At 45.6% G+C, this 24,346-nt stretch overlaps 3 protein-coding genes across 4 annotated transcripts in view; 1 reads left to right on the forward strand and 2 right to left on the reverse strand.

Moving 5' to 3' along the window:
* The window catches only part of LOC118078157 (uncharacterized), a 39,220-nt gene extending 36,354 nt beyond the window's left edge, over positions 1–2,866 (reverse strand). The window contains exon 1 of the mRNA XM_088664063.1: positions 2,852–2,866. The gene's annotated coding sequence lies outside the window, so the exon portion shown is untranslated. The remainder of the gene's footprint in view (positions 1–2,851) is intronic.
* Positions 167–5,456, reverse strand: LOC118081389 (uncharacterized). The gene is made up of 2 exons (XM_035107894.3): positions 5,323–5,456; positions 167–929 (listed from the first exon to the last, which is right to left on the reverse strand). Exon 2 carries the CDS (start codon positions 856–858, stop codon positions 289–291), a length of 570 nt encoding a protein of 189 aa, XP_034963785.1. The 5' UTR covers positions 859–929; positions 5,323–5,456; the 3' UTR covers positions 167–288.
* Positions 5,384–18,907, forward strand: LOC118081200 (uncharacterized). 2 transcript variants are annotated; one of them, XM_088663894.1, is made up of 4 exons: positions 5,384–5,626; positions 6,867–6,987; positions 9,472–10,959; positions 16,919–18,907. In XM_088663894.1, the coding sequence occupies exons 2-4, from the start codon at positions 6,954–6,956 to the stop codon at positions 18,349–18,351; spliced, it is 2,955 nt and encodes a 984-aa protein (XP_088520020.1). In that variant the 5' UTR covers positions 5,384–5,626; positions 6,867–6,953; the 3' UTR covers positions 18,352–18,907. The 2 variants fall into 2 exon arrangements, with proteins under 2 accessions (XP_088520020.1, XP_034963399.2); XM_035107508.3 differs by lacking the exons at positions 5,384–5,626; positions 6,867–6,987; positions 9,472–10,959 and adding exons at positions 13,076–13,140; positions 14,687–14,850; positions 15,600–15,737 and having other exon boundaries at positions 16,700–18,907.
* Positions 18,908–24,346: the final 5,439 nt, after the last annotated feature.

Raw genomic sequence — 24,346 nt, forward strand, 5'->3', positions numbered from 1 at the left:
TATTTGCTGTGGCTTCATTAGTTTCTGCATCCCCCCCCAACAGTTCTTTATATAAAATTATTGGCATGAGGGTCCTAACATAATCTTCTTAGGGGTGGAATGAAGGTTGCTGAAGTTCTTAAGGTTTTTGGTTTCTAAGTGGGATTTTTTTAAAAAAAGAAAAATACATATTGAAATTTTAATTTAAGTCATGGAAGAAACAGATGTATTTTATGGCTTACAGATGCACCCACACAAACTCTCCAGCCCAGGTATATATAGTGGAGTTTTAAATGACTAATTTAGAGGTCAGAGAGATAAACAACTACCTGACTTAAGGTTGCAACTTTGATTGAAGCAACTTCCACACTCCATACATTTAAATGGTTTATCTCCTGTGTGAATTCGTAAATGTTTTACATGGCTTCCACTATCTGTGAAAGTCTTCCCACACTCCATACATTTAAATGGTTTCTCCCCTGTATGAATTCGTAAATGTTTTGCATGGCTTCCACTATCTGTGAAAGTCTTCCCACACTCCATACATTTAAATGGCTTCTCCCGTATGTGAGTTCGCTGGTGTGTAGTAAGGTAATGTTTCCACCTGAAAGACTTTCCGCACTCCATAGATTTGAATGGCTTCTCCCCTGTGTGAATTATTTGATGTGAACTAAGGTTTCCACTTTGACTGAAGCACTTTCCGCACTCCACACATTTAAATGGTTTTTCTCCTGTGTGAATCCGCTGATGTGTTCTATGGCTTCCAGAATCAGCAAATGTCTTTCCACACTCCATACACTGAAATGGTTTCTCCCCTGTGAGAGTTCGCTGGTGTGTAGTAAGGTTTTCTTTCCGGCTGAACGACTTTCCACATTTCATACATTCATATGGTTTCTTCAATAAAATTCCAGGTGACTTCTTGGAATTCTGACTATTGTTTCCATCACGTGCTTGGGGAGGAAAGAAAATCCTGTTAGGCTACCAAGGAAGAGGAAGAAGTAACAAAACACATATCTGGGGCAAATAACAACTCTTATTTCAATATCTCTTCTGTTCTCCCTTTTCATGTTCTAATTTTTTAGGAATACACCAAAAATTATGTCAATATATATAGTAATGCCAAGTGTTACAATCTGGGCAGCAAATGAAAACTTTCCTCTTTTCCCTGGCCTTTGCCTAATTAAATCATCTCTGTCTCTTTAAATTGTGTGGGTGAGTGTTTTTCTATTTTCTGTTATGCTTAGATGAAGGGTGGTATATGAACAATTCTATGTACACTTGGAAGAGACCCCGAGGGTCCTCTTGTCCAAACTTCTGCAATGCAGCAATCTTGACTTAAGCATCCAACCTCTGCTTAAAAGCCTCCAAGGAAGGAGAGTCCACCACTTTCAGAGGGTGTCTCTTCTACTGTTTAGCTGGATTCACATTTCTTGTAATTTGAATCCATTGGATCAGCTCCTACCCTCCAGTGATAAAGATAACAAGCCCAGGACTCCAATCTGTTATGGTAAAATTGAATCTCCTGCTCTGGCATAATCTGCACATTGGATGAGCATCCATCCCCTCAATTCCTTCATCTAAGTTGTTTATAAAGACGTTGAACAACAACAGACTCAGGCCAACTGAAGCCACGCCACTATGGCCACCTGAGCCTCAAAGGACAGCAATGGATGCAGAAGTCCCTCCAAGCAACATGCCTCCTCTTTCGGAGGGAATGTAACCCCATCATGAGAAGGCAACCTCCCCACCATCCAGTCTAGGGAACCACCTATTAACTGGGCCTCTGTCTTATCTGGATTCAGCTTCAGTTTGTTGGATCTCATCCAGTCCATTACCGAGGCAAGACAATGGTCTAGCACACCTGCTGCCTGTATGAGAAATAGAGCTGAGTGTCATCAGCATATTGCTGACAACGTACTCCAAACCTCTGGGTAACTCCACTTAGTGGTATCATATAGATGTTATACAGCAAAGGGTTCCTGGGAGGGAAGAAGAAGGAAAGGGAGCCTCAGAGGCCCTGCAGGGATTCTCCTGCCCAAAACATTCAGGAGCCTCTAGAGAAGCCCAAATGGGGTACCACCTTCCCAACAGGAGCCCCATGTTCAAAGTTTTTTTTGGTGATACCAATTCAATCTGTCCTCTCCAGCCCCCACCCAGTCATTTCTCCTTCTCTTCCCCCAACCCCCTGGAACTCAGCACACCACTCCCAGCCTCAGGTAGTGATGATGATTATCCAGCCATTTTAAAACTATTTTGTAGAGCTCAAAGTTTAAACAAGTTGTGGCGTCTTGGGAGGGAGGGAAGCCCCAGACCCCTGTAGAGACTGTCCCAGGTGGATCTTTGGTCTAATTCGGTGTCATGCAGCATCCTACCTTGGGAGACCCCAGTCCCTGAGGGAGAAGCAGATTCCAAGGAGGAAGGGGGAGAAAGGAATTCGGACCAACCACCACCCACCCCCGTTATGGATGTGACTTTAAGGAGACTCCTGGGCAGGAGGGAGAAACCAAGGCAGCCCCTCCGGAGATTTCCTCGTCCAAGATGGAGCCCTTTCTCTCAAGCCCCGTCCCATATAACTGATCATATGACACATCGCACACAAACGCACATACGAACACCCACACACCAAGTACATACACACCCACACACCAAGTATATACACACCCACGCACAGCCCCGCCTCCTCAAGTGTTTTAAACAGTCCGCTCCCCCCCCCAGGGGTCATGGGTGTGGGGTGGGGGTGCTGGGACCTGAGAGACCTTGGGTCCCATGGCTTCCCAACCCAGGGGATCTTCCCATTCAACTCTCAGCCCCCCAATCACCTACTCTGCACCCCGCATCGCCCCAGAGCCTCCCCTTCACTCATAGGACTCACCGCCCCAGAGGCCTCCCAAGAAAAGTGGAAAGAGACCACAGGAGGTGGCAGGACCGGAAGCGGGGCCTTTCCCAGGCTGCTCTAGGCACCCGGGCTCTCTTGCTCCCCTTAACCCTTACATGGCCTTGCCGCTCGGGGATTGCTGCCCAGGCTGAAACTGCGTGAGGCACTGGGAGGGATCCGGATCCCGCCAGATTCAGAACAGGACTGGGCAACGCTCGGCTTGGCTCCCACGGTGGGAAAGGGGCATATACAGTGGCCAACTCCTAGGGGCCCCGGGCCCTTGGAGGGGGATGGCATACTGGAGGGGCGATAGGTGGGATGGTTCAGTGGGTACAGCATGAGGCTTTTCATCTCAGGGTTGCAGGATCGAGACCCATGTTGGGCAAAAGAGGTAGGACTAGATGGGGGTATGGGACAGGGCCAGGCTACAAGACTTTCGGCCCTATCGGGGGTGAGTGGGCTTACAAGGACAGAACCGGGGAACGGTACACTTGGAAGGGGACTTGCGAGGGTCATCCAGCCCAACCCGCTGCAATGCTGGAATCGCCATGGAAGCATCCACAAGAGACGGCCCACCCTGCAACTCGATGCAACTCCGTGGGAGGAAAGGGAATATTCTCCCTGTGGCGGAATAGTGCCTGATGATGATTCCGGTTCATCATGGGTTAACCTATCACTCCCATTATAGGCAGGTGTTCCCTGGGAGGCGGAGCGGGAGGGCATTCTAAATGGCAGTTGGGGGTTGGCATTTGGGAGTAGAGTGTTAGAGAGGGATGCAGGAGCTGTATTGACAAGTCTGTGTTATATGAAAAGAAGATATGTGCTTTTAAGAACCAGAGAAATCCATGTTTACAAGTTAAATAATAAAGTTAAATGTGCTTAAACGTTCCCTGACTCGGCAGTGTCTCAGTACCTTCAGAGGTGTGACAAAGAGGCGAGAACAAAGCTTTCCTGGGGAAGAGGAAACTGTTTGCTTTTTCTCCTGTCATATGAAGGACTGGTTAGTGAAGCCAAAGGAGCCACATAGTTGCCTAAGGGAGAGGCACATTGTAGCAGTAGGGATCCATGGGAGGGAGACCCCACTGGTGGCAATAGGTTTCGAACGCAGTGCCTGAGGTACCCTGGAGACAAGTCCAATTTGGACACTGGAGGTTTTCTCCTGTTTGTAGAGAAGCACAGGGAGAGCCTCTGTTGTTAAAACAGTGAGGGGTGGGAAACTGGGAATCCCTCGCACTCCCCACCCCACATCGCCTCTGCCAGCCTCCAGACATGGGCGTAGTCAGGGGGCATCTGCAAACCCTGCCCCGCAATCAAGTAAATAAATACTGTACAAAGACTTCACTGACTGACAGATCATGTTGCAGATAGCTCGGTTCTGTACACATCTCAAGGGGAAAGCTCCATTAAATTCCATGGGATCTGCATCTGAGTAAACAGGCAAGGACTGCACCCTCGGCCTCAGCTCCAATCTGCAATGTGAGCATTGCTATAGGGTTGTATCTGCCCCCTCCTCACTCCTGCATGTAATGTGGGAAGAACAGGAACTTCTTTCAAGGTATCCACATCCTGCAATGTGTGTAGTGCAAAGAAAGCGGAAGAAAAGTCTCTGTGTGGCCCAGGTTCTTCATGAAATGCAATCTAAGTTTGAATCCAAAACTACAATGAACAAACCCTAGCTAAAATCTCATGTTCATTTTTCATATGGTTTGGTTTGTGCAGCAGGAGGCCTGGCACCTTCTTCAGCGGGAACGTTTACCTAAACAGTCCTAAAAGCATATAGCTAAGCATGCAAGCATGCCCTGGGGGGGGGGGGGAGAAGCAAAGGCAGCCCCAGACCCCCACAGATATTTCCCTCCCTAAGTGGCACCCTAGCAACTCCTCCTACAAGAAAAGAAGGGTGACTTCCTCCTGAACCCCAGCAGAGTCATGCCTGAAAGAGGATCTTCCCCACTCCACCATTAAAAAAACACTCCTTTCCTCTTAAGAACATCACCAGAGTCCTGCTGGATCAGGCCAAATGGCGCACTTAGTCCAGCCTCCTGACCTCAGGGTGCCCAGCCAGCCAGCAATAGTGACCCAGGTGAACCAATGGTCTAATTCGGTGTCATGCAGCATCCTACCTCCGGAGCCCCCACTCAGTCCCCAAGGGAGAAGCAGTTTCTAAGTAGGGAGAAAGGAATTGGTACCCTCCCTTTCCCCCATTTACGGATGTGACCCTAAGGAGTCTGTTGGGCAGGAGGGAGAAGCCAAGGCAGCCCCTCCAGAAATTTCCCCGCCAGTGCCCAAGATGGAGCCCTTTCACCCAAAGGCCACGTGTCTCTCTCTCTCTCTCTCTCCACCCCAGGGGTGCGAACTTGAATAAAATATGGCGGGAAGGCAAGCCCCGCGAAGAAGAAGAAGAATAAGAGGAGGAGGAGGAGGAAGGAGGCGTTTGGACCTGATATCCTGCTTCTGATCTGGCCACTTACTAGCTTTTGCAGAGTGCGCTTCCGGGGCTTTTGCGCGCAGACGACGCAGCAGACCTTGCAATGTTTCCGCCAGTCCCTTCCTGCCCACCAACCAGCCCCCTGTGGGCGGGGAGAACGGAACAGGCTACAGAAACCTCTTTGTCCTTTTTTTGGCAATAAGAGACTACAATTCCCAGCAGCCCTTTATCTCCCAGGCTCCCTTGCAGCTGCAAAGCGGTAGGTCGGCTGCCTGGCGGGAAGGATTTGCAAGGTTTGCCGCGTGGTCGGCGCGCAAAAGCATCTGATGCCCATTTTGCAAAAGCTGGTAAGTGTGGGATCAGAAGCAGAAGGGGCCCCCTTTTTCTGGAAGGGGCACGTTGACTTCGGGTCATGAAGACGGGGAGGCCCTTCTCGATCTGAGTTTTTGCTTTCGCTTCTCTTGCATGATTTTGCAGCTGCAAAGAAGGGGAAGAGCCCATGGAGCCCCGCTTTGTCCTCCTGGAAGGCGATCGAGAGAAAGGATAGGGTCTTTACAAATGAGCAAGGGGGGGGGGTAGGGAGGTGAAATGTTTAAGATAATATACGTTGCTTTGAACGTGTACTTTATATATTACTTTACTCAGTAATGTTTTATTCTGAACTTTATTATTTTAATGTGTTGAAAACTGCTCTGAGATTTTTTCTCTTTAAAATATATAAAGCAGTATGAAAATGAAATGAATTACAGTAATAATTCTAGACAAAAAAATATTTTGCAGGGTGCAAAGGGCCCCACTTTTCTCTTTATTGATTGTGTGGTTTTGCAGAAGTGTGCATTGCCCATATTTTTAAGAAAGCTCCCTTGGGCCTCTCCAAATAATTTTATATACACTTGCAATTGAAATTATTCAATCTCCATTGCAAATCAGGTTTATTATCAAAGTTTACAGACGTCCAGCTGTTTGCAATGAGCAAATCAACAAAAGCAATTGAAATAACTCAGTACAGCTACAGTTGTACCTTGGAAGTCGAACGGAATCCATTCCAGAAGTCCATTTGACTTCCAAAACATTCGGAAAGCAAAGCGCGGCTTCTGATTGGCTGTACGTAGCTTTTAGAAGACATCTGAAGGCCGCCCAGTATCGGGAGCTTTATAATGTTTGCTGTTTTTGTTACATTGTTTAGATACTATAGGCCACACAGAGTTAATGGGGAAACCCAGCCAGATGGATGGGGTAATAATAATAACAATAACAACAAATTATTATTATTTATGTACAGTACTTTATTACATCTATGACCCTATTTTCCCCTCCAAGGACCTCAAGGTGTGGTACATTGTTCTCCCTCTCCCCATTTCTTCCTCACAATGTTCCTGTGATAGGCTGAGAGAGTGGATTTGGTCTAGCACTCTTACGACTACCCTGACCCCTTTCTACCCCACACTGGTAATCCACCCGCCCCCCTTCCAGGCAATTGCCTTAAATCTGAGGATTTGTACTCCAAACTCCACCTTCTTCCTGATTACTGGCTTTGAGCTGTTTATTCTTCAGCAAGTTCTCTCTTTCTGTTTCCTTCTTTCGTAGCGTCCAGTGACCTTGCAAGACGTGACCGCCTTTTTCAGATACAGGCAGGGAGTGTTGCTGCAAAGCTGAGCCTTGCATGGGAGCGGCATGGAGGAAAACGACGAGAACGTGAATTTCCTGGGTAATTTATATATAATATTTTATAGTTTATAATTTTATATAAATATACAAAAAATTAATATATACAAAAATTAATATATACAAAAATTAAAAATGGCACAACAGGGAAAAGCAAAGTCAGTCTTTAAACAATGACAAGCTGGTATAAAAACAGCCCACGGCAATAACACATTTTGGGTCTTTCAGTAGTGGATGGAATGATTCGTTGCTTCCCATCTCTACCTACCGTGGAGGCAACCATAAGGACCCTAAGAATGGAGTGAATTAACAAGGACACATTGTGCCTGACTCTCCTCTGACAGAGGTCATCCTACAGGGTGACGAAATAATAATAATGATAATTTATTATTTGTGCCCCGTCCATCTGGTTGGGTTTCCCCAGCCACTCTGGGTGGCTTCCAACAAGATTAAAATACATTAAAATGTCACACATTTCAAAACTTCCCTAAACAGGGCTGCCTTCAGATGTTTTCTAAATGTCAGGTAGTTGTTTATCTCTCTGACCTCTGATGGGAGGGCATTCCACAGAGCGGGTGCCACTACCGAGAAGGCCCTCTGCCTGGTTCCCTGTAGCTTTGCTTCTCGCAGTGAGGGAACCGCCAGAAGGCCCTCGGGGCTGGACTCCAGCAGTTTTGTGCCCAAACTGGACCTAAACCCTTATTGAACCGAATCTAGGAAAATCAGTTTCGTCCAAGAGCGTCTGGATCTAGTCAAATGTATATATGGTATTTTCCTCAAATTCATTTTGTCCTTAAGGCAGCAAACTTTTATTGTCCTTAAGGCAGCAAACCATATTTTACTGTGAAAAAGACGATGTTTCTTTTAGGGGGTTGTCTTATACAGCCATACCTCGGGTTAAGTACGCTGCAGGTTGCGTACTTTCAGGTTAAGAACCGCGTGGTCCCGGAAGTGTTTACTTCCGGGTTCCGCCGCACGCTCATGCGCAGAAGCGGTCTGCGTGCTCTCTGCATGCGCAGAAGTGCTCTGTCGGCGCTTCGTGCATGTGCACTATGGCCACTCGGGTTGAGTACTTTTAAGGGTAGGATTGAGTACTCAACCCGAGGTACCACTGTACACAGATAGTGCAGAGGGGGGGGACACGTGATTGGTGGCAGTCGCAAGCAGCGATTAGGCGTGTGATTGGTGGCTGTGGCAAGGCCTGATGGCGATTGGCTGGTGCTGGGGCAATTTGGTGGGCGATTAGTGGCTGCTGGCTGTGAGCATGCCTGTTATTGGTGGCTTCGGCGGGACATGCAATTGGCAGGGGCGGTCAGGCAGGTGAGGGATTGTGGGGAATCCCCCCCAATAGCTTAACAACTCTGGGCAATCCCCCCCAACTTACTTTATTTGTGGTCCCTAAAAATAGGGGTCGTCTTATACACGGAAAAATATGGCATCTCCCTGTGAAACGCTAAATATCTAATGATTAACAGTTCATTTAACATATATATCAGATTTTAAGTAAGCAAGAAACTGACCAAAATGTCAGGTAAGTGTAGTTTTTCTAGAACTCACCATGAACACCTCCCTTGTTGTCTTAGAGTCAATTCTGTGTCCAGGGCAGCTGTCTATCAGCTCCATCTGGTACGCAGGCTGAGACCCTACCTGCCTGCAGACTGTCTCGCCAGAGTGGTGCATGCTCTAGTTATCTCCCGCTTGGACTACTGCAATGCGCTCTATGTGGGGCTACCTTTGAAGGTGACCCAGAAACTACAACTAATCCAGAATGCGGCAGCTAGACTGGTGACTGGGAGCAGCCGCCAAGACCACATAACACCGGTCTTGAAAGATCTACATTGGCTTCCGAGCACAATTCAAAGTGTTGGTACTGACCTTTAAAGCCTTAACGGCCTCAGTCCAGTATACCTTAAGGAGCGTCTCCACCCCCATCGTTCTGCCCGGACACTGAGGTCCAGTGCCGAGGGCCTTCTGGCGGTTCCCTCACTGCGAGAAGCAAAGCTACAGGGAACCAGGCAGAGGGCCTTCTTGGTAGTGGCACCCACCCTGTGGAACGCCCTCCAATCAGATGTCAAAGATTTTTAGAAGAAATCTGAAGGCAGCCCTGTTTAGAAAGGCTTTTTAATCTTTAATCAATTATTTTATTCTTCTGTTGAAAGCCGCCCAGAGTGGCTGGGTATAAATAATAAATTATTATTGTTTTTTATTATTATTAGAGTGGCAATGGCGCCCACCTTAAATGTTCTGCAACTGGATTCTGGCTGGAAAAAAGCCAATAACATTAGTACATGGGAGCTCCTTAAAATACAGTGTTTTATACTTCTCACTTCTTTTGGCTGTAGCTCTTAAAGCTCCCCTCTTAAAGGTTCAAAGAACTAGGGGTTGGGCAAGTCAGCTGATTCCAGCCCCTTGCATACACACACCCTTTCTTCTCTTTGTGCAGCATTGAGTTCCACAGATGAGCGACACAAATATTCATTGTTTCCAAAGTTCACGGTCTCATTTTCCTGTTTCCCATTTGTCCCAGGAAATGCCTTCGGGCGAAAGACCATTTGTAGTTCTTCTGGGAAGTGTTTGACTGGGAAACCGGGTCTTGATCAGCCGCTGCAATGTGAGAAACAGTTTGCTCTACAGTGTGAACTAGTGAGACAAAAGAGGATCCACAAGGGAGAAGAGGCCTACAAATGTCCCGAGTGCGAGAAGACTTTTACCTGCTCAGAAAACCTTAGGATCCACCAGAGATTCCACACTGGGGAGAAACCCTATGAATGCAGGGAGTGTGGCAAATATTTTTCCCAAAAAAGTAACCTTGTGAGTCATCAGAGATCTCACACTGGGGAGAAACCTTATACATGTGGGGAGTGTGGCAAATGTTTTTCTCACAAATCTTACTTTGTGATCCACCAGAGATCCCACACTGGGGAGAAACCTTATGGATGTGGGGAGTGTGGCAAATGTTTTTCTCTAAAAGCTCACCTTGTGATGCACCAGAGATTCCACACTGGGGAGAAACCTTATAAATGCATGGAGTGTGGCAAATGTTTTTCTCTAAAAGCTCACCTTGTGATCCACCAGAGATCCCACACTGGAGAGAAGCCCTATGAATGCACAGCATGTGGGAAATGGTTTGCCATCCAATCTTCCCTCAGGCTACACCAGAAAGACCATACTGGGGAGAAACCTTACAAGTGCATGGAGTGTGGCAAATGTTTTTCTCGTAAAGTTCACCTTGTGAGGCATCAGAGATCCCACACTGGAGAGAAACCTTATGAGTGCACCTCGTGTGGGAAACGGTTTGCCGACCAATTTCATCTCCTGCGCCACCAGAAAGTCCACACTGGGGAGAAACCTTACAAGTGCCTAGAGTGCGGTAAATGTTTTTCTCAAAACACTCACCTCGTGTCTCACCACCGGAGGGTCCACATGGGAGAGAAACCTCACAAATGTATAGACTGTGGGAAGGGCTTTACTGAAAATGGTGAGTTGATGAAACATCAGAGAGTCCACACAGGAGAGAAACCATACAAATGCATGGAATGTGGGAAAAGTTTTGCTCAACGCTCAGCCGCTGTGGAACACAATAAAATCCACACTGGAGAGAAGCCCTATAAATGCACAGCATGTGGGAAATGGTTTGCCAACCGATCTTCCCTCAGGCAACACCAGCAAGTCCATACTGGAGAGAAACCTTACGAGTGTATGGACTGTGGGAAGTGTTTTGTTGCCAACTCTACATTGGTGATCCACCAGATTGTCCACAAAGGAGAGAAACCCTATAAATGCACCGAGTGTGGAGAATGTTTTCAATGCTACTCACACCTCGTGAAACATCGGAAAATCCATACAGGGCAGAGAAATCATAAGTGCCCTGAGTGTGGGAAATGTTATGCTGACAAGTCTACCTTGGTCGTCCACCAGAGAGCCCACACGGGGGAGAAGCCATATAAATGCACCGTGTGTGGGAAATGTTTTACTTACATTGCTAGTTATAGAAAGCACCAGATAATTCACACTGGTAACACTGTCCATTGAGAATGGGGCATACACTATCTGGCATAAGGTCTAGTGCTCTCCCCCACCCCCCATAACAGTAAATTTTAAAGAAAGTACCTTTCCACATGCTTACTCAGATGTAGATCCCATGGAGCTTTCCCCTTGAGAGCTGTACAAATGATAATAATTTCATAAAACTATACTTTCAATGATTCCATTTTCTTTGGAGTCATTGCCAAGCCACATGGCTAGGCATGATGATTGTGATTCATCTTGAAATTTTTTTTTTTAGGTAGATAAAAGAGGATATTGGGAGACATTTAATGAAAAGGAAAATTAGTGTCTCAACAAACAAAGACATGATATGATGATGCGGGCTGAGCGGAAGAGCTATGTCATATTTGATTGGTTCAGGATGGTGACAGTGGGTCGCAACTACTCAGATTGCTGGAATCCTTTGTTGGTGAAATGAAATTACGAATATAATCTAGAAGTGTATATTGAACATAGCTTTAGATGTGTTTCTTCACATCCTCCTCATTTTTGAGGCTGTCTCTCTGTGTGTAGTTCAATAAAGGCCTGTCCTTTCACGTGGAGCCTCCATTCTTTTGTTTTCTGGGTGGGAGACGTTCATTCGAGGAGCCCCTTTTAATTTTCTCCAGCACAGCAATCCTGAAATCTACGCTGCATCTAGACACATCAAAAAAGTTTCAGGAAAACGTGTTGTAAAACGTTCATAGTGGGAAATCACATTGGCGAAAGCTGGAACTCCACAGCGCCATCTGGTGTCACCGTGTTATAACGCATTTCACACGCTTAAAAAAAAACAAAACTATTATACCTGAGTGCAAGGTATAGTGCTTCATTCATCTAGGGGCAAGAGCAGCATTTGAAACGCCCTTAAGGACTAGGTGCATTTTGCAACTTGGCATTATCCAATTGCGGCCGGTTTTAGATGCATGGGCACATGTATTGCGACTGAGCCCCGTCACCTCTCAGCATGTGTGATGCCTACCAAGGCCCATAGAAGCTTACGTGGATGTTGTCAGAAATACATTTGTCTTTGCTGGGAGAGGATGCCTTCCTCTCCTCTCTGCCGCCTGTCCACACTTTTCCCAGTCTTCCTCTGCCCTCAATATAGGAATAAAGGAAGCGCACATTCCCCTCAAAAAGAAAGGAGCATGCTTTGGCTGAGCATCTGCGCAAAAGGAAGGAGGGCAGAACAGGTGTATCCACCCACTACACCCCACTGCCTCTCTTGATCCCGGGGTAGAGGATGCAGCCCCTTTTTGAGGACGCAGCCGGCTTCTGCATCTCGCCTCCTTGGGTCCTTTTTGGAGATTTATTTGGGGGGGGGGCAAGAACCGAGCTATCTGCAACATGATCTGTCAGTTAGTGAAGTCCTTTTATTTATTTACTTGATTGCAGGGCAGGGTTGGCAGATGCCCCCTGACTACAGCCATGTTTGGAGGCTGGCGGAGGCGAGTTTGTGGGGTGGGGAGGGGAGAATATTCCCTTTCGTCCCACAGAGTTGCATAGACTACCTCCATCCCACCCGCTCTCCCCAGGGAGAGAGAGAGAACCTCTTGCTTTGAAAGGGGGCCACGCATGGCAACATCGGTGGACCAGGATGGTGCAGACTGGCAGCGGGAGGCCGTCTCTCGTGGATGCTTCCGTGGCGATTCCAGCATCGCAGCGGGTTGGTCTGGATGACCCTCGGAGATCACCTTCCAACTGTACCGTTCCTCGGTTCTGTCCTTGTAAGCCCACTCGTCTTGTAGCCTGGCCCTGTCCGCCCCCCCCAAATCTAGTCCAACCCCCCTCTTTTGCCCAACATGGGTCTCTAACCGGCAACCCTGAGATGAAGAGCCTCATGCTGTACCCACTGAACCATCCCACCTATCGCCCCTCCAATATGCAATTGCCCCCCAAGGGCCCCGGGCCCCTAGGAGCTGGCCCCTGTATATGCCCCTTTCCCAGCGAGGGAGCCTAGACGAGCGTTGCCCAGTCCTGTCCTGAATCTGGCGGGATCCGGATCCCTCCCGGTGTCTTGCGCAGGTTCAGCCTGAGCAGGAATACCCGAGCGGCAAGGACACGTAAGGGTTAAGGGGAGCGAGAGAGTCCGGTTGCCTAGAGCGGCCTGGGAAAGCCCCCTCTTCCGGTCCCGCCACCTCGTGTGGTCTCTTTCAGCTTGTCTGAGGCGGTGAGTCCTTTAGGCGAAGGGGAGTCTCTGGGGCGACGCGGGGTGCAGAGTAGGCGATTGGGGGGCTGAGAGATGAATGGGAGGATCCCCTGGGTTGGGGGGGGAGGGAAGCCATGGGACCCAAGACCTCCGAGGTCCCAGCAGCCCCCACCCATGACCCCCGGGGTTGAGCGGGCTGTTTGGGGGGCTCGGAAGTGGATGCCCCTTGAGAATAGGGGACTCCAAGGGGGGAAAGAGGGTGGGCATCCATCTTTGGCAGATGCTGTTCCTGCGACCCCTGCATTGCGGGGGGGGGGGGTTAGAATCTGACCCTTCGGTTTCCCTTCCAGCTCCAGTTCTCTGGTTCTGGGGGGGAGGAACGTAGAAGACAGATCCATGGAGCCCGTGAGGGCTTTGGCCACCACAATAAAACACTTGAGGCGGCTGGTGTGTGTGTGTGTGTGGTGTGTGGATAGATAGATATAGATATATGTACTGTGTCATATGATCAGTTATATGGGGCGGGGCTTGAGAGAAAGGGCTCTATCTTAGACGAGGAAATCTCCATAGGGGCTGCCTTGGTTTCTCCCTCCTGCCCAGGAGTCTCCTTAAGGTCACATCCATAAGGGGGGGGTCCGAATTGCTTTCTCCCCCCTCCTCCTTGGAAACTGCTTCTCCCTCAGGAACTGGGGGCTCCCAAGGTAGGATGCTGCATGACACCGAATTAGAGCAAAGGTCCACCTGGGTCAGTCTCTGTAGGGGTCTGGGGCTTCCCTCCCTCCCAAGACGCCACAACTTGTTTAAACTTTGAGCTCTACAAAATAGTTTAAAAGAGGCTGGATCATCACCATCATTACTTGAGGCAGGGAGTGGTGTGCTGAGTTCCAGGGGGTTGTGGGAAGAGAAGGAGAAATGGTTGGGTGGGGGCTGGAAGGGAACCCTCCTCCCCAAAGTTAGCAGAAATGTCAAGAAAGTCTTTTTTAAAAAATAATAATAGGTTTTTATTAATTTTCTTGTTAAAAAACATTAACAAACAACATAATTACAAACACAAACGTTCTTCACCCACATATTTCTTTTACAGAAAAAAATGCAGAAAAACAAAACAAAACAAAGAACACACAAAAAAACCACACATGAAATATTGGACAAAAATCTTTAAATGCGCATCAATTACACCTCTTTTATTTTGACTACAAACTACAGAGAGGTAAACTGGAAGTCAAAATAAAAGAGGTGTAATTGATGCGCATTTAAAGATTAAAGAACTTTAACCTTAAAAAGAAAAGAAAAAAGAGAAAGTCCTGGCTGGAGGGAGGGAGGGGAGCGGTCTTCTCACCTGGTGCATGTTTCTGGGTATCAGAAAGCAGCCCTGTGCAGATTTACTCATAAGTAAGCCCTGGCAGGGAGAGGACAGATTGAATTGGTATCACCAAAAAAACCTTTAAAAATTGGCCTTGTTGGAAGGGTTACCCCATTTGAACTTCTCTAGGGGCTCCAGAATGTTTTGGGCAGGAGAATCCCTGCAGGGCCTCTGAGGCTCCCTTTGCTTCTTCTTCCTTCCCAGGAACCTGCAGCTTCTGAGCTCCTCAGGAAGGACCAAAGCGACTGAACCTACAAACCTAGCAAGGATGGCAGGAGGAAGATGGACAGTTGACCTTATCAGACTGCCTCCTGCATCCCTCCCCAAAACCTCTGAGCATTTTCTGCCAGGGCCCTCAGAGACATCTGGTGAGTTCCAGGGGAGTGGAGATGGGGACATACCATAAATGGATCAATAGATGGATGGTGAAGAGGAAAACCTTTTGAGGTTTAGGTGCAATTTCTACTGCAGGGGATTGCGCAAGAGAGCCCGCGGGGTCTCTTCCAAGTTTACATAGAATTTCTCATATAATTTCTTCATCTAAGCATCACTGCACATATTACAATATAAAAACAGAAAACCTGGCTTGCCCGTAGTACATGACTCAGGGCCTTAGTAGACCACAAGCTTAACATGATCAAATGGGCGCAAGTTGTAGGACACAACATACAATTTGAGAACTGGGGAAAAGGAGGAAACTTTTTACCATATGTGGTGGGAATGTAGAGAAGTTTTACAAAAATTGGGAGATGATATACAATGAGCTGAAAAAAATGTTTAAAAGAACATTTGTTAAAAAACCAGAAGCATTTTTGTTAGGGATTCTAAAGAAGAATGGGATTTTTTTTAACCCATTACTTAAAAAGACAACAAAACGAACTGGACTCCTTAGGAGGTTTTGAATTAACACCCACAATTAGATAAGGTGAAAATATGTACAATTTGATAACATGCAGAGGAAACCTTGTGAGAATAAAACGGGGGGGGGGAGTTGAGGGGGGGGAGTTGAGGGAAGGGGGATGAAGGGAGGGGAGGGGACAAAAGGGGGGAAATGTAATTGACAATGTGATAGACAATGCATTGTTTTAAATTTGTTTAATAAAAACTTTTTAAAAAGGAAGGATGAAAGCGGCTGAACCTGCAAACCGAGCAAGGATGGAAGGAGGAAGATGGACAGTTGACCTTATTAGACTGCCTCCTGCATCCCTCCCCAAAACCTCTGAGCATTTTTTCCCAGGGCCCTCAGAGATATCTGGTGAGTTCCAGGGGAGTGGAGACAGGGACACAGATAGATGGATGGTGAAGAGGAAATCCTTTTCCAAGGCTTTTGAGTTTTAGGTGCTATTTCCACTGCAGGGGATTGCACAAGAGAGCCTGTGGAGTCTCTTCCAAGTTTCCATAGAATTTCTCATATACTAACCTTCATCTAAGCATCGCTGCACAGATTACAATATAAAAAACAGAAAACCTGGCTTGCCAGTAGTTCATGTCTCAAGACCTTAGTAGACCACAAGCTTAACATGATCAAGGGACTGGAAACCAAGCCTTATGAGGAATAGCTGAGGAAGCTGGGTTTGTGTAGCTTGGGTAAAAGGAGATTGGGAAGAGATATGCCATCTTCATATATCTATCTAAAGTGCTGTCACGTGAAGATGGAGCAAGCTGGTTATCTTCATCTCTGGAGGGTAGGAGCTGATCCAATGGATTCAGATTACAAGAAATGTGAATCCAGCTAAACAGTAGAACAGACACCCTCTGAAAGTGGTGGCCTCTCCTCCTTTGGGGGCTTTTAAGCAGAGGTTAGATGCAGATTCGAGATTGCTGCATTGCAGAAGTTTTGACAAGAGGACCCTTGGGGTCTCTTCCAAGTGTACATAGAATTGTTCATATACCACCCTTCATCTAAGCATAACAGAAAATAGAAAAATACATAACATTGTAACAACCGAAACAGTACACCCACACACACAAGACAGAGATGATTTAATTAGGCAAAGGACAGGGAAAATAGGAAAGTTTTCATTTGCTGCCCAGATTGTAACACTTGGCATTACTATATATATTTACATTGTTTTTGGTGTATTCCTAAAAAATTGGAACATGAAAAGGGAGAACAGAAGAGATATTGAAATAAGAGTTGTTATTTGCACCAGATGTGTGTTTTGTTACTTCTTCCTCTTCCTTGGAAGCCTAACAGGATTTTCTTTCCTCCCCAAGTATGTGATGGAAACAATAGTCAGAGTTCCAAGAAGTCACCTGGAATTTTATTGAAGAAACCATTTAAATGTACAAAATGTGGAAAGTCGTTCAGCCGGAAAGAACACCTTACAAAACATTGGCGAACTCACACAGGGGAGAAACCATTTCAGTGTATGGAGTGTGGAAAGACATTTGCTGATTCTGGAAGCCATAGAACACATCAGCGGATTCACACAGGAGAAAAACCATTTAAATGCATAGAGTGTGGAAAATGCTTCAGTGTGAGGGGAAGTCTTATTGTTCATCAACTCACTCACACAGGGGAGAAACCTTTTAAATGTTTGGAGTGCGGAAAGAGCTTCAGTCAAAGTGGAAACTTTAGGAAACATCTACAAATTCACACAGGGGAGAAACCTTTTAAATGTTTGGAGTGCGGAAAGAGCTTCATTGATCATGCGTCCCTTAGTTCGCATCAAAGAATTCACACAGGGGAGAAGCCATTCAAATGTATGGAGTGCGGAAAGTCTTTCAAATGGAATCAGAACCTTGCTATACACCAGCGAACTCACACAGGGAAGAAGCTATTTGAGTGTATGGAGTGCAGAAAGTGTTTCAAGTGGAAACATTACCTTAAAATACACCAGCAAACTCACACAGGGGAGAAACCATATGAATGTATGGAGTGTGGAAAGTGTTTCAAGTGGAAACAATACCTTACTTTACACCAGCGAACTCACACAGGGGAGAAACCATATGAATGTATGGAGTGTGGGAAGTGTTTCAGGTGGAAGCATTACCTTACTACACACCAGAGAACTCACACAGGGGAGAAGCCATTTAAATGTATGGAGTGTGGGAAGACTTTCACGGATAGTGGAAGCCATGCAAAACATTTACGAATTCACACAGGGGAGAAACCATTTAAATGTATGGAGTGTGGGAAGACTTTCACAGAAAGTCGAAACCATAGAACACATCAGCGGATTCACACAGGAGAAAAACCGTTTAAATGTATGGAGTGTGGAAACTGCTTCAATCAAAGTTGCAACCTTAAAAAACATCTACGAATCCACACAGGGGAGAAACCCTTTAAATGCACGGAGTGTGGAAAGTGCTTCAGTGAGAGGGGAAGTCTTAATATTCATCTACGGTCCCACACAGGGGAGAAACCATTTGAATGTATGGAGTGTGGGAAGATGTCCGCTGACAGTGGAAGCCATGCAAAACATTTACGAATTCACACAGGAGAAAAACCGTTTAAATGTATGGAGTGCGGAAACTGCTTCAATCGATGTGAAAACCTTAAAAAACATCTACAAATTCACACAGGAGAAAAACCATTTAAATGTATGGAGTGTGGAAAGCGCTTCAGTCAAAGTGGAAGCCTTAAAAAACATCTACGAATTCACACAGGGGAGAAACCCTTTAAATGCACAGAGTGTGGAAAGTGCTTCAGTGAGAGGGGAAGTCTTAATATTCATCTACGGTCCCACACAGGGGAGAAACCATTTAAATGTATGGAGTGTGGGAAGATGTCCGCTAACAGTGGAAGCCATGCAAAACATCTACAAATTCATACAGGGGAGAAACCATTTAAATGTATGGAGTGTGGGAAGCGCTTCCGTCAAAGAGGAACACTTAGAAAACATCAACAAACTCACACAGGATAAAAAAAGCATTTAAATGTGTGCAGTGTGGAAAGTGGTTCAGCTAGTAATCACACCTTCACATCAACAAATTTACATCTGGAAGAAACCATTTAAATGCATGGAGTGTGGAAAGAGCTTCAGTGAAAGTGGAATGTTCATATACATCAGCGAATTCACATAGGAGAAACATTTTAAATATATGGAATGTGGAACAATTTTCACTCACATTTCACTCTTATCACATAGATAGAGCCATAAAATCATATAATGGGAAGGGCCCCAAGGGACATCTAGTCCAACGTGCTGCAATGCTAAAATCTCAATGGAAGATTTAAGCAATGAAGGGGAGTCCACAACCCACCAAAGGAGTTTGTTCCCCTGTTGAAAAGCTCTTATTGTCAGAAAGTTCTTCCTGATGTTAGTCAGAATCCGCACTTCAATCAATTTGCTAACTCCCATCTTCTTAAAATAAGAGCTAATCTGATCATGTAGTTTTGCATTTAGAAGTTTAATAAGTTTCACGATCAATTATACTGGCTGATGTACGGTGTTAAATATATGTGTTTAATATGTATAAGATGTGGCGTATGAATGAATTGTATTTGAAGCGATATAAAGAGAAGTTTGCATTAGACAGGAGAGGTTTGTCTGTAACAAATAGTGGGGTGTTTGGAGGTTTGGAGACCTGGGTCTCCAGCTGTTTTTGGACTACAGTTCCAATCATTCCTGACTACTGGTCCTGCTAGCTAGGGATGATGGGAATTGTAGTCCATAAACAGCTGGAGAACCAAGTTTGGAAAACCCTGGGCTTAATGGTGACTCATTGCTAGAAAACCGAGTGGTCTATTTTGGCAGAAAATGGAACCTGAGAACTCAGTGGAGCAATGTATTAATTTGTATCTTTGTAAGCTTCCCAAAAAGCTTCCCTTGTGACCCACTAGAGATCCCACACTGGGGAGAAACCAATCAAGTGCATAGAATGTGGCAAAAAAAATCAACAAAATCACCTTGTGATCCACCAGAGATCCCACACCGGGGAGAAACCTTATGGATGTGGAGAGTGAGTGTGGCAAATGTCTTTCTCAAAAAGGTCACCTCTTGTGTCACCACCGAAGAGTCCATATGGGAGAGGAACCTTACAAGTGTACGGACTGTGGGAAGGGCTTTGCTGACAATTCTGATTTGATGGTCCACCAGAGAGTCCACACTGGAGAGAAACCATACAAATGCATGGAGTGTGGGAAAAGTTTTGCTTACCGCTCATACGCTTTGGTACACAATAGAATCCACACTGGAGAGAAACCCTATGAATGCACCGAGTGTGGAAAATGTTTTCAAAGCGACTCACAACTCGTGAAACATCGGAAAATCCATACAGGGGAGAGAAATCCTAAGTGCCCTGAGTGTGGGAAATATCATGCTGACAAGTCTACCTTGGTCGTCCACCCGAGAGCCCACACGGGGGAGAAGCCATATAAATGCACTGTGTGGGGGGAATGTTTTACTTACAGTGCGAGTTATAGAAAGCACCGGATAATTCACACTGGTAACACTGTCTCTAGAGAATGGGGCATCCAATGTTTGGCATAAGGCCCCCCCATTTGCTATGGCAATAGCAGTGTTGGTATCGCCTGCCAAGCCAGGATGGGCAGGGATGGGGCTTAAAGGATACCTACACCTGCCCTCCTCCTCCAGCAGCAGAGAGTGCTTACATGATGAGTAGTGACGGGGCTCAGTCGCCCATGCATCTAAAACCAGTCGCAATAGGATCGTGGCAAGTTGCAAAATACACCTAGTCCTTAGGGTGTTTCAAATGCTGCTCTTGCCACTAGACAAAGGAAGCACTATACCTGGGACTCAGGTATAATAGTTGTTTTTTTAAAGCGTGTTAAATGCATTATAACACTGTGACACCAGATGGCGCTGTGGAGTTCCATCTTTTGCCAACATGATTTCCCATTAGGAATGTTTTACAACACGTTTCCCTGAATTTTTTTGATGTATCTAGATGCAGCGTAGATTTCTGGATTGCTGTGCTGGAGAAATTTAAAAGGGGTTTCTCGAAGGAAGGTCTCCCACCCAGAAAACAAAAAGAAAAGAATGGAGGCTCCAAGTGAAAAGACAGGCCTTTATTGAACTACACACAAAGGGACAGCCTCAAAAATGAGGAGGATGTGAAGAAACACATCTAAAGTTCAATATACACTTCTAGATTACATTCGTGATTTCATTTCACCAACAAAGGATTCCAGCAATCTGAGTAGTTGCAACCCACTGTCACCATCCTGAAAATGCCCATCGCTGGACTTCCGATCTGCTGCCATCACCAATCGGCGAGGGTCGCCTCGGGCTCCGAGGCCCCTAGCAATGCGGAGGAGGGGGTGAGCCACACGAGTGATGTGGCCACCCGGAAAAACCTCAGATTGGGCTTTCTGAGGACGTAGTCACCCAGCAGTGCCCCGTGAAGTCTCCCTCGCTGCCCGGTTAGCTCGCCAGAGCAGCCGAGAGCAGGCAGAGTGGAGACGGAGCCTTGGGTTGATTTGCTCCCCCCGCATTTGCAAAGCTCTGAGCTGACGGATTATGAGCAACAGATACCTCCAAAACATCAAGATTTGCTTTTAAGACTTTTAAGATTTGTTGTTGGAAATAATTAGGCAAAGGAAGTGGATTTAAAAACGGAGGTTGAGCCCTTCCTCACCGAGTGAATCATGACACAGCTAGCTTGCCGGCAGCCATGATCACGGATGGAACTTTCTAACCCTTAAAAAGAGGAATATTGAACCTCCCTTAGTGGCAGGACTAAGGGAAGAAAGCTGAATTAATTGGAACCTTAAATGATTATTTAAGAAGAGATGGAATATTTATGTGATAGAGTTAAATATTGTTGTGTTAAAAGTCGTAACTCATAGAAATATGGAAGCTGTTTAGATGGGGATTAAATTAGCCTCGGGAAGGGTGGGATGGGGAAGTCGGTAAGGTTATAATTAAGTGATATTAAGTAGAATGAATATTTTTTGCTTTTTTGCTTTTTTTCTGGTTTTGTGTTTTTTGTCCTTTTTGGGTTTTTAAAATCTTTTTTCCTTTGTTTCTTTTTTCTTTTTCTTTTACAGGAATTATTGGTGAATTATATATTAATAGTGAATGTTCAAATTCTTGTATTTTGTATTTTTTAAGAAAAAAATCTTTCAATAAATATTTTTTTTTAAAAAAAGAAAATGCCCATCGCTGGGCATGATGATTGTGATTTATCTTGAATTGTCATTTAGGTAGATGAATGAGGATATTGTAGAGATGGGAAAGTTCAATGAAGGACCACCAAAACGAAAGTTCAATGAAGGACCACCAAAACGACCAAGCAACTCCCCTGTGAGGGAAACTTTTTTTTAAAAAAAGGTAATAATATTCTATTCTTTTTTTTCCCATACAAGAAGCTACATTTGTTACTCAGCAGTTACATTCCAATTCCACAAAACTACTGAACAGGGCTGCTTTCAGATGTCTGCTGAAAGTCAGATAGTTGTTTACTTCATTTACATCTGATTGGAGGGTGTTCCACAGGGTGGGCGCCACTACCAAGAAGGCTCTCTGCCTGGTTTCCTGTAACCTCACATCACGCAGGGAGGGAACTGCCAGAAGGCCATTGGTGCTGGACTTCAGTGTCTGGGTTGAACGATGGGGGTGGAGACGCTCCTTCAGGTATACTGTGCTGAGGACGTTTAGGGCTTGAAAGGTCAGCAGCAACACTTTGAATTATGCTTGGAAATGTACTGGGAGCCAATGGAGGTCTTTTTAGAGACCGATGTTATGTGGTTGACCAGCGCAACGAAGTCAGTTTCTGTCCCCTGATGAGGCCTGAATCCTGATTGGAATTCCTGCCAAGAAAAAACCAGATAAGGTGTGGAGAGGATCCCGATCCCTCACAGAAGCACCAGATCTGGGTATGTTGACAGGTTGTCATCAAATGCTCTTGTGAAACATTGACACACTTCTCCCCCCCTCTACATTTTATCGCCGCAACAACCCTGTGAGGTGGGTTGGGCTGAGAAATGGTGACAGTTGCTCCAAGAGAGGTATCTTTGATACAGACCGTGTGTAGAGTAGAAAACAATTAGTCTCCACTACAAAGGATGTGTTTCAAAGCTTTACTGCAGAATAGTCTTAAAAGACCAGAAAATAAAGCTTACAAACATACAAACTAATACATTGCTATTTTTTGATCCTCTCCGCTGCTCTGTTTCCATGCTCCTTAGCATATTTTACTACCTCTAGTTTAAAAGGAATCTTAGATGCTAGTCTTTTCTGCTTTATCATCCTTGTATGTAGGATGGGGGAGGTTTTCTGCAAGAGCATACAGTGATGAAGGAACTGTCAGTACTGTATCTCCAATGTTTACCACACTGCGCTGACCACACCTTTAATTAATGGCATCATAGTACACATAGCCGACATACAGTCTGTAAAAACATAATAATAATTACGGTATCACTCTAAAGGTTTATTGATATTAAAGTATTAACACAGATGATTAATATAAAGGCTAGGGAGGGGTTAGGCCAGGCATCCCCAAACTTCGGCCCTCCAGATGTTTTGGACTACAATTCCCATCTTCCCCGACCACTGGTCCTGTTAGCTAGGAATCATGGGAGTTGTAGGCTAAAACATCTGGAGGGCCACAGTTTGGGGATGCCTGGGTTAGGCCAAAGTACCAGAAGGAGCACCTGCTTGCACACCAACCTGCCTAAGGTGCAAAGACATTACTGTATGGAATTCTCCCAGTCATTAAAAAGGGTTTTTTCAATGTACATTTTTCTCTGTTTGCTATGGTTTTATGTATGCATCATGTTGCTTTCCTGAATTGTCCTAGCTATAGCAGTCACCTCCTAGAGACCTAGGTGCCTTTGCCCCCCCATTAAATATTTGAGGGAGTCGCCCCCCCCCATGTTGATGGGCATTGTCATTCATATAGTGTGCATGCACTTTGTCTTGAGATCAGTTATGTGAGGAGGGGCTTACCTGGCCCTCCCTCCATTATTTTATTCAAGTTGGAAGAGGGAGGGAAGGAAGGGAGAGAGAGAGAAGGAGGTGGGAGAGCTCACATTTGTGCTTTTTCCCGCTTCCCTCACACTAGGCCTCGGATTGTGCCCGTTCAGACAAAGCCTGGGCTTGTTAGGCACTATTTTTGTGTGTGTGTGCTATTTTTTGTGTGTGTGTGCTATTTTTTGATCCTCTCCGCTTATGTTCTTCATAAGCCAGGAAGGTGATAATCTTGAGAACAGATTGATCTTGGTCCTTATTTAGATGCTGATCTTCTGGGCATTTTGTGCAATGTTCGCCATCTGAAGAGGACCAATTTGGCATGCCTTCACCCATTTTTATGCAAAGGGTCCAAATTGCACTGCTTTAGAAGCTTCTGTAGATATTGGTCTTGGTGGCTCCATGTTCTGACACAGGAAAAGATTGAGGTGCTGATGTATACAACCATATCTGCTATCACTTTGGTGCCTATTTAAAACCTTACTTTCTGAACAAGGCTTTTAAGTAGAAACAGCACTGGGTCAAGACATTTTGAGGACTGAGCTGAAGGACAAGTTGGTGCCGTCCCACAAACAGTCTGCATATGTATTGAATGTGAAATTGCTTTTCTATATGGAATTGTTTTAATATAGGAAATGGTCCTATTATACCTGTATATTTCTTATTGTTTCATAGGAAGAGTTCACAAATGAAAAGAAGTGAATAAATAAAAGGAAGTTTCATGTGCTCATGATGTCCAGAAGTAACTACCCCAAGTTGTGTTTATATTCAGATACAGCCCAGATATTGTAAAAGTGAGTTTTCACAGATTTAGGATGTGTGTTCGTGGGGGAGAGGCGGAAGGTCCTGTCATATGAGTGTACTTTACTTCAGGCATACAACAAGTTACGTTCTCAAGTTAGTAGAATCCAACCCAATGAACCCAAGTTAGTCATATTGATATTAATACCAATGGGTCTACTCTGAGTAGGAATAAGGTTGG

This window comes from Zootoca vivipara, chromosome 2, assembly GCF_965207765.1.
Source record: "Zootoca vivipara chromosome 2, rZooViv2.hap1.1, whole genome shotgun sequence".
Lineage (NCBI taxonomy): Eukaryota > Metazoa > Chordata > Lepidosauria > Squamata > Lacertidae > Zootoca > Zootoca vivipara.

Excerpts from the sequence above, each read along its gene's own strand:
- LOC118081200 (XM_088663894.1), top strand. The coding sequence starts at position 6,954 with ATGGAGGAAAACGACGAGAACGTGAATTTCCTGG. Across the intron at positions 6,988-9,471 it reads CGAGAACGTGAATTTCCTGG|GAAATGCCTTCGGGCGAAAG; the intron begins GTAATTTATATA and ends CATTTGTCCCAG. Across the intron at positions 10,960-16,918 it reads GCACCAGATAATTCACACTG|GAGAAAAACCATTTAAATGC; the intron begins GTAACACTGTCC and ends GGATTCACACAG.
- LOC118081389 (XM_035107894.3), bottom strand. The coding sequence starts at position 858 with ATGAAATGTGGAAAGTCGTTCAGCCGGAAAGAAAACCTTACTACACAC.